Source organism: Meleagris gallopavo, chromosome Z (genome assembly GCF_000146605.3).
Source record: "Meleagris gallopavo isolate NT-WF06-2002-E0010 breed Aviagen turkey brand Nicholas breeding stock chromosome Z, Turkey_5.1, whole genome shotgun sequence".
NCBI classification, from domain to species: Eukaryota; Metazoa; Chordata; class Aves; order Galliformes; family Phasianidae; genus Meleagris; species Meleagris gallopavo.
In genome coordinates this window covers 65,350,962-65,360,488 of record NC_015041.2, presented here as the reverse complement: position 1 = coordinate 65,360,488, position 9,527 = coordinate 65,350,962, and the positions used below count along the sequence as shown (strand labels likewise).

Here is a 9,527-nt window from a genome sequence, read left to right as displayed (position 1 = left end):
TTTATTTTTTTCTTTTGAGATGATGCTTTCTTTGTAATTAAATTTGAAAATAAAACCAAGCATCGGTGAACTCAGTGGCAAATCTCCCACCAGCTTAATTGGCATCAGAATTCTCTGCATGTTTGAAATAATTCCAGCTTTCTAAATCCTTATTTAAAGGATTATTGCTTGAGTAAGTCTTTTATGGTTATGACCAATATGGACATTAATAAAGGATGATGAAAACCTCAGTTACAAAGAGAAAAAGGCTGAAAACTATTAAGTCTGTGCACAAATCCAGTTTTATTTCAGTTACCTGAAAGGACTTCAATAGCTACACAGAACACTTTGGAAACCGGACATCAGCTGTGTTAAGTATGATTAGTCTTATTAAAACCCCAAATCTCTGCCCAGTTTTGAAAATCATTGTGCATGAAGCATTTTGCTGCTCCTATTAAAAACAAGATCTGACAAATGAAATTGTAAAAAAAAAAAGTAAAAAATGCACAAAACTATCAAAATGGCTTAGATCATTAAAACCTAAAAGTGTTAATAAAAAAAAAATCTGCTAATTGTATCTAGTGTACTACTCATAGGTACAAGTGACTGGAAGCTTACAAGTGTACGTGGTTATTAATTACGCTGAGAATTTACATACATCTAGGCCTATTAAGTAGTGTCAGATGATGTTTAAACCCTATTTCTGATACTCTCAGTGTGCTAAGAGAAGCAGAATCAAAAGGAGGCTAGAATCAGAAAACAAACTACTTAATTCTGACTTGGCAGTAGCCAAGGAAAGGTATCTAACCTCTGAAGTAGTTGATGGCACTAGCTGGCTTAGTGTCCCGTGATCACCATTCACTCAGGGAAAATGGGGGTTTGCTGGAAGCTGCCCTAGTGTACATCCACACACAAAGTATGCAAAGAGCCACATGAGTCTTCTGTCCCTGGTTCAACATTCAGCAGGTCCTGTGCAAACGCGTGCTGGTGCTCCTCAGTTGTTCTCCTGTGGCATTGCCATGGCCTGCAAGTGAAAAGGACAGGTTGCTGTTTCAAGGAAAGAAGCACTGACTGTCCTTGTTCATGGTGTACTAGTTCTCTGTACTGCTCGCGAGGCATTCCACACGTTTTATAGAGGGTGCTGTGAACACGATCAAAGCAGTCTTGTCACCCATCAGCTCTGAGTGTGGCCACAAACAAGACCTTGGCCAAAAAGGCAGCTGAAGAGAGCGGACCCCTCAGGCCTGAACTCACAGCGGTCTGATGGAAGTGAGAAGTCCAGCCTGAACGGCAGGCTGTAGTGAGAAACTGCCCCCCCCAGTAAGACCAGTGGCAAGAAGAAGTGCTGGTGTGCTTTGGAACTGAAGGCACTGCCAGCTTTACCTCGGGGAACTTTCGCATCAGAACTCTTACAGTTTGCACCCAGACTGTGTCAACTCTAACTTCCATGGGCAAGGCCATGGTAGCATAATGACATGCTATTTTAATAATTAGACCTACATAACTTATTCACCTGCAGAATTTACTGCAGAATTAATGAACTAAAACTCTAGCATAGCTAGAAAACTCCAGGGATTTATCTGAATGTTTTACTTGCAAAAAATAGGAAGCACTGAATATGCTTTGGTTAGGCAGACTTCACTTGTAAAAGATATGTATGTGTGCTTCACATTATACTCTCTGTATTTTTAACTGATAGCTCTCTTCCTTTTGTGTTTTGCTACACAGTAAGAGAAGGAAGCCTGAGTTTCCACCAAGCTTTCCAGAAACCCTCACTCTGGCCAGGCGGCTTTGGTAGCATGAGGTCATTTAAGATGAGTGGGTGGCCCAGCCCAGACACTGCTTTTCCCCTTGCTTGAATTTCATTTACAGCAACTCACTGAAAAGACCCAGTGACTAAGATTTACCTCTGTCCAGCAAGCCAGATCCAATTCCCCTCAAAGATATAGGCATGGTCAGTTGGTTATAGATCAAGAGTAGCTAAACAGTCCAGGACTAGTTTTGCTTGCTATTTTACATTTTTCGTGTTCAGTTAACACTTAAAACAAAAAGGAAGCAAGCAAATACCAAACTCCCATATTAACTTCATTAAACATTTTTTCACATAATTTTCCCTAGAAATCTGAATTAAAAGTTTGGATTTACTTTCTCAAAGACCTTTCAAAAGTGGGAATATTAAAGTTTGTGTTTTAGCCATTTGGAAAAGTAATCATATAATGTGACAAGCTTCAAATAATTTACACTGTTCTCACTGATTACATAAAAATTCAACATGATCTTACTGAGGGCTCACTCCATTAAACTACTGAATTTCTGGCTTCTGTGAAGGGTGAAATTGTTCTGTAACTAAAAGAACACAGTCATTGAACTTCCAGTATGGCTGACCAATAAGAATCTCTTTTCTCCCCTTTTAAGAGGTTTGGTTTCCCAATGCATGGAATAGTGCTAGAAGGAGCCCTAATAAGCTCTCCCAGATGTCCTAGCACGGTTTCCTAAAGCTTATGTTAAGATTTCTATTCTACCCAGATACGACCTCATGTAGTTGCTTAAAAATGCAGACAACAGCCAACCAGCCAACTCTTTCTCAAATCATACTTTTTCCATTTCAAAGTTTCAATTTTGAAGAATTATATTCAACTTGTTAAAAAAATGCTTCAGTTCACTGTGAGTTATGAGGCTTAAAACATCTGACTTGAAAACTGATGCTTTTTGGCAGAACAGTTTATACAGGAAATGTTACACATGACTTAAAGTGGATAAAACGATCTGGCCACTTTGCTGTTTTCCATTGACTAGGTTGCATTTACCATCATTTGCTGCCTGAAGGCATGCAGCTAAGGGCCAAATTCTCATTTCTCAGCACAGAACTTATCTCCTGCTGACCAAAGGAGGTAGGCTGTTTCAGCACTCACACAAATTGGTCAACTGAGACCACAGGAAAGAAGAAATGAGGTTGTGGGGTGAGCAGCCAAATCCAGTGTCATCACTCACATGTGGCAAGTCCTCAGACTTGGTTTTCCCATTTATAAAATACGTGGCTGTGTTACCATACTCTCTTACAAAGCAGAGAACTGCACACCAGGGAGGCGCTAACAGAAAAATTGAGTGGTGTTTGGAATCAGGCTTTATGTTGATGCCAGGCATGAGTATCCCAGGAGCTCCTGCCTGAGCTGGGCAGGCCCCAGTTCCACTGGTCCCACATGTGGGGGCAAGAGTGCAGCCCTCAGCCTCAGCCCTGTGCTCAGAGCTGAGGGCTGCTGGGGAGCGTACTGCCTCCTACTTACACAGTGAGTCCTTTCTCCAAACTGGCTGTAGAAGGTCATCTTGACTTTGTGCTTGTGCCCCGTCCTCTGGTCAAAGGTGTTGCAGCTGTCAAAGGGCGGGCTGTACAAATGCAGGCTGACAGCAGTCTCTGTGTGGCTGATGTTCTCCACACGATGCAGGCCAATGGAGTCTACACAAGTTGCAGCACGAAACAAGAAGTTGAGTTAACAGGCAGATTTACTGAGATCTCAAATGTCTGGCAAAAAAAGTTATCTAAGCTTAAACTAGTGAGCAAGTCAGTTAGGCATTCCTGCACTTTAAAAGGCAGTGCATAATTCAGTGCAGGGAATCTGACTGCTGATCTCCAGCACAAGTTCCTAAATACTTCAAATCACCTTACAGCATTTCACACCTCCTATAATGCTGGATTATCTGCTACTGGCTGAGGGCCAATAGGAATCCAGACAAGCCTGAGGATAGCCATACTGTCAGTTATTTTCAAGCTATCATTTCTAAAGGAGCTCATGGTAATTTAATTTCCTCAGAGATGCTGTTATAGATCCCCTAGAAGCAGGAAAGTTCATGTTTTTTAAAAACATCAAGATGTTCTACAGGGAGGAAGTTTTTCTATTATTAATCCTTAGCCCAGTTAACAAGGACGTCAGTCATGTTAACAGTCAGCTACTTGTATCTGGGGCAAAGACATAGTTATCTTCTGTTGAAGGCATCTGTTTACTAATTAATCTTTCCAGAGTGTTAGTTCGGAGCACAACAGCCTTTTCATTTGTCTGATCTTTTGAATAAGGTGACAAATTACTAGTGACTGGCACACTTCCAACTTTAGATGAATAGCAAGCATAATTGAACTTGTAATAAAACAAGGCACTGTCTTGTTGTGTGGCTACTAACAAAGTAATGGTGCCTGCTGGAGCAACGGAGTAGAAATCAAGCAGTCACACGAAGATGTAAAGTATGAAGAATCACATCCACCCCCCAAGAGAACATTTCCATTCTACAATAAATTTGAGCTTTTGAGTTACGTAGGAGAGACCTTCTATTCAAAATCATGATCCTGCTGTAGAAACAATTCAGGCTTTTGTACCTGCACTAATTTGTTATATAATACCTACTCTGCTATTGCACAATGTTGGCATATTACTCTTCAATCCTATGGACACTTTTAACTTAGATACATTGGAAGTGTGAGCTGCAGGTGTCATTACCATAATTTATTTAGATAGAGGATGTGCTGTCCTAATTCTGTGCTCATGTAATAGAAGACTTGAACTCAACTGGGTGGAATTTAACCTCAAAGGTAAAGTGCAACAGTAGCCAAGAAGCATGCAGTGAAAACATGAAGCACATTGTTGAAGTATTTAAGGTAATCACCACTCCACCAGTGTTTTTCTTCTAGTTGTTTTTATCTATCTGCTTTCTTAGTCATTTATTTTTAAAGCAAGCTCTCAGCCAGGAAACATGTCCGAGATCTAGACTGGCCCAGAGAAGCAAATATCAAATTTGTTTTAAACAATAGAGAAAGTTTGGATTGCACATGGAGTATAATTCCTTGCAAGGGAAATAACTGCATAGTGAGGAAGATCTACACAAGGATGAGAACCTCTTGGCAGCAGTGTGGGAGCAACCCTTTCATCAGCAGACGTGTCAAGCTCCTGTCTGTATTTCCTGCCCTGTGGATTTTGTGATTTCAGTTAACACAGCATTCCTTCAACAAAGGGCTGCAGAGTCCTGCTCTTGCTTCCTCCATGCTTAATACACAACTCAATATGAGGCTCTGCTAAGGAGCTCCAGGGCTCAGCCCCACCAGGTGCTTGCTCCAGTTTCTAAGCCATCACACAGAAGGCAGATGCCCCCAATCCCCAGGGCTTTGCCACTACTCAGCAATACTCACTGCCCTTCAACACGATGTATGATGTCTTTCATAGGATCAGACCATGATAACAAGCTGGTCACTACCAGATGGCCTTCAGCACACACAGCACGGTGATAACTACGGGTAGGCACAGCTTTAGGTATCTAGGCAACCATATGCTGGAGACTTGGTTGTCTCTCAGTGCCTGAGGGGAGGCAATCATTTTGTAAACTGAAATGCTCAAGTCTGCCCACTTGTGCTGACATTGCACTTCAGCACTACGGTCTCCTGATGGTTTGGACAATAAACCTGGGGATCAGGGCCTTTGCTTCTGCCTGCTCCCCATACTTCATCGACAGCTTTTGTATTTTTTTGTCCTCGGATTTCCATTGTTTACCAAAAGGATTACTTCTTTGGAAAAAAATTAAAAGATTAAGATGATTAAACTATCAAAACTTTAGTTCCCTTATTTCTCATGAAAGCTCTAAGTTTATAAGCAATTTCAGATATTTATTTGGGACATAGCGCTGAATGGAGTAGAGGAGCTATCTAATACATCTAAGTATCAAGCAATTGTTGCAATGACTTATGAGCGAGTTGAAGGACTATTTTGTTGTTTCACTGAATGTAAATGTGCAGCCTGTGCAGAATCTAAAGATCCCTGTTCTTTGACAGTCATGCAAAATGCCATAAGCATCATACTGGATGCAGGAAACTATTTAGAGAGCACACAAAGAAATGGGACTCAAGGGTAAGTAGTTGTCAAACAAGCTATGAGAAGAGCTTACCATTAATATAGGCACACTGATTTTCTCTCAAAACTCGCTCTGATTTCTTAGTCATTTCACCATTCCCTTTTTTCTCAGGCCATTCAAACAGAGTCTCCTTTAGATTTCCCTGGAGAATCTTCATAAAGCAGTGTGAATCAGTGTGGTCATGGATGCTGCTATATATGTGAAAAGAATAACCAAACTCAGAAGGATATGCATATTTAAGTACTGCAAACTGAACAGATGGCACAACATATAGTATCTGGACATAGCCTCAAGAATTATATGCGATTGCACATGGGTCATGCACAATAATCTTAGGAAAAGAGAAAAGAAAAAATGCAAGTACATCCAGAGGCACTAGGATATGCCTACTTAAAAACAACCTGTTAGAACCGTAGTGGGATAAGTTTACATGTAGTGGGATTTAGGGAAAAGTCAGGTATTGGTCAACATGTGATCTTGCCAGGGAAAAATACAAAGGAAGTCTAAGAAGGATGGAGAAAAACCTCTTCAGAACAGCAACTCCTGTGGGCCAAGAAACAGAACAATGCTTTCCACAGGGATCTCCAGGCAGAGGCCAGAATAAACTTGCAAATACATCTGATATTTGCAGATTCACCATGTTCCCTCCCAAAACATGGGATAAGTTAGTGACTTCCACTTAATTTCTATGCACTCTTTACTGTTGGGGTGCATAGGCAGTTACTGAATAGAGAAAAGAGTGTACTTCTCACTCTGATAAGTACAACCAGCTATAGTAACCTGTTAATTTCACTGGTATGGCAAAAATGAACAAAAACAGCAGGATTTGGCACAATCTGTGTGTTTGCTTGGTCTGTCTCCTTGCTCAGAACCATGCTTTATTTGCTACAATTGGAGATACGTGGGCTGGATTTTATTTGTTTTTGATTTATTTTTTTTAAATAGAGGACTAACTGTTAAAGCAGCCAGCAGGCTGGGGCAAAAGGAGAGGTCTCCATTCACTGGGTTGATGGAAGAAGGGGGAATCTGGCCCCTTCTGAAGCACAGTCCTATTGAGTTTCAATCAAAACTTGGTATTTGTACATTACTGTTTTCAATAAACAAACTTCTTTAAATGTTTTATTTCTTCAATGAAAAAATTAGCTTCCTTACAAAGTGAAATGTCAAGAAGGCAGAGCTTTCTTCAGGCATAGAACACTTCACACATGACACATTGTCACTGTCCTTCCACAAGCCATGAGAACAATCTGATCCTCCTCACGTAGGAAGCAGAAATCTGCTTGTGGTCTCTGTCTAGCTCGAGTAAATGCTCATTCAACTCAAACAGAGTTTGGTATAAATTACAGCCTTTGTGAGAACAGCCCAGAAGGACCAGTGGTGGTGGACTTGATTCTTACATGTCTCTGGGTATAATTTCAAGGCATCCAGTAGAGAATACCATAAAAGTTCGCTATGTGTGCTCGATTAAAGCAAACAAAAACCTCATCCTCACAGCTCCCTAGAGCTGTTTTTATATATAGAAGGCCAAAAAGCCAAAACCTGCAAGTTTTGTTATTTCACTTTGTGTTTTGGCCAATGTTTTGTGAAGGTCCCTCCATGGGACAGGTCCTTCCTTCAAGTTGTAGGACCACACAGCTCACAGGGAGGAGGTGAGGTCTGAGCCTGCGGATCAGAGTTCTCACCCAGATGTACTTTTATTGTCATGTGGCAGAGACTAGATTGAAACAACACAGGAGAGCAAAGGCTGCTTAAACTGGACCAAGTCCTGCTTCTGCAGCAAAGTGAGGCAGATCTCTCAGAAACAGCAGGGTCCATCCAACCTGCCCTACCCACAGGACCCACTGCAGTACTGGGATTAAAAACGTCCTCAGACAAAAAGGGAGCTTAATTTGGCAAAAGTAGTTATCCTAAATACTCTAAAAATGTCCATGAGGTACAGTCTAGCAAGAACCAAATAAAAAATCAAGTATTCAGGACTGCTATCCAAAATGAATAATGACCAATTCCATACTGCTTAATTTCCAGATGTTTTCTAACAGCTCGTGCAGGGCTGATTCTTTTCCTCTTCTCATTTAACAATGAAAGATACAGTAGCTTTATATCTGTTTGCTAAAGCCATAATCTTTGAATACAAACCTGCCATGTCCTTCACCCCAGCACAAGATCATCAAGTTGAACTTTCCATTTCCATTGTCCACAAGATTTCTTGTATATCTGTCAATATAAAGTGTTTGCTTTTCTAACTGTACTGATATGCTCATGAAAGACAAAATTATATAAACATTGCTATACAAGCAAGCTGCAACATAAAAACCTTGTTACTGAAAGAAAAGTTTTTTCTTGGAAAAAGTGAAGTTGAACTTTAAAGCTGTTTTTGTGAAAGTACTTTTTCCTCAGAAGGTAAAAATTGGACGTAGTTAATATTTAACAATCATATTGCTTTTGAATTACATGGATAGATCAGAGTTTGGGAACTGTGAGTCTAAGACTAGAGTGGTAGACGGGATCAAATCAAAATAGTTATTGGATGAAGTCACTCCAGCAGCTGGCTTATAATTAGAAACAGAAGACTGCTATGAAATAAGAAAAATACATGGTAACATCATTCTACAGCTATTTTTTGGATATTCTTGGCTCTTTCTCGTTACACAGCATTCATTTGTATTAGGAAAAAAAAAAAAAAAGACGTCAGGTTCTCACTTAGAGCTTTCAGGACAAGAGTATAAGAGTATACACCTCATACCATAGAGTTCTTGTGCTTAGACCCATACCAATGGGTCTAATTTCTGCAGCATTTTGCTAGCTTAAAGGTGAAAGACAAAATACTTGCTTTTAAAAGCTTTGCAATCAATCTGTATTCCAGAATGTTATTTGCTCTTGAGGTTTGAAGGAGTTTTCTGAACAGCCACACTGGTTTCCTTGCACCCCTGGCATGCCTTTCCTACTCACCACACGCTGCTGAGAAGCTCCCTGCAGAAGCGCCCTCCTTTCTCTTTGCCCAGTAAATTGCTTACCATACTGTGGCTCTAATGATTCAAGGCCTCTAGCTGTTACAGTGCAAATCACCCACTGGTTCTGTCTTAGCTGTAGTCATGATTATTAGCACTTTGCCAAATAAATCAAATTTATGCCCTTTAGAGATGCCACGCTTTTATCTAAATTATGCAAGCACAGGCACACAGAAACTGCCTGATATCAGTTGATTTTGTAATAGTTTCTTCTTAATCACACTCTACTGCAATGAAGATGGGAAGTAGATCACATTCAGAGCATAATACCTATGCCAATATGCTGCCTTTTTAGCACTCACAATCTTTGTGTGCTTTAGATAGGCGTAATTTCTCCTACCATGTCAGAGCACAAGCAATCAATGCTGGCAATGGAATGGACTCTTCAAGCGCTGTTATTTCAGTCAGCAGGTCAGGCTGCCAGGCATGCTGGCATTAGAAAGATTTCTAATCCTTACTTTCCTTAAGTTTGCAATTTGTCTCAAACAGAGAAAACACGAGATGAAGAGAGGCTAAAAACCCCAGAATGGTACGACGCGTCCACAGCAGCGAGGTCAGAAGGAAGAGTCCGTTCGGTCTGCAAGTTTCAAGGGAGATGCTCGAATAAAATCCATCTACTTTTAAATGCAAGAGAAGGGAGCCACCAGCGGC

The 9,527-nt window shown here is 40.7% G+C and overlaps 1 protein-coding gene across 1 annotated transcript; it reads right to left on the bottom strand.

The window, feature by feature from the left end:
- Nucleotides 1–263: 263 nt before the first annotated feature.
- On the bottom strand, nt 264–8,106 carry CDO1 (cysteine dioxygenase type 1). Its single transcript, XM_010726221.3, has 4 exons — nt 8,005–8,106; nt 5,902–6,059; nt 3,264–3,433; nt 264–1,003 (listed from the first exon to the last, which is right to left on the bottom strand). The coding sequence occupies exons 1-4, from the start codon at nt 8,034–8,036 to the stop codon at nt 974–976; spliced, it is 390 nt and encodes a 129-aa protein (XP_010724523.2). The 5' UTR covers nt 8,037–8,106; the 3' UTR covers nt 264–973.
- Nucleotides 8,107–9,527: the final 1,421 nt, after the last annotated feature.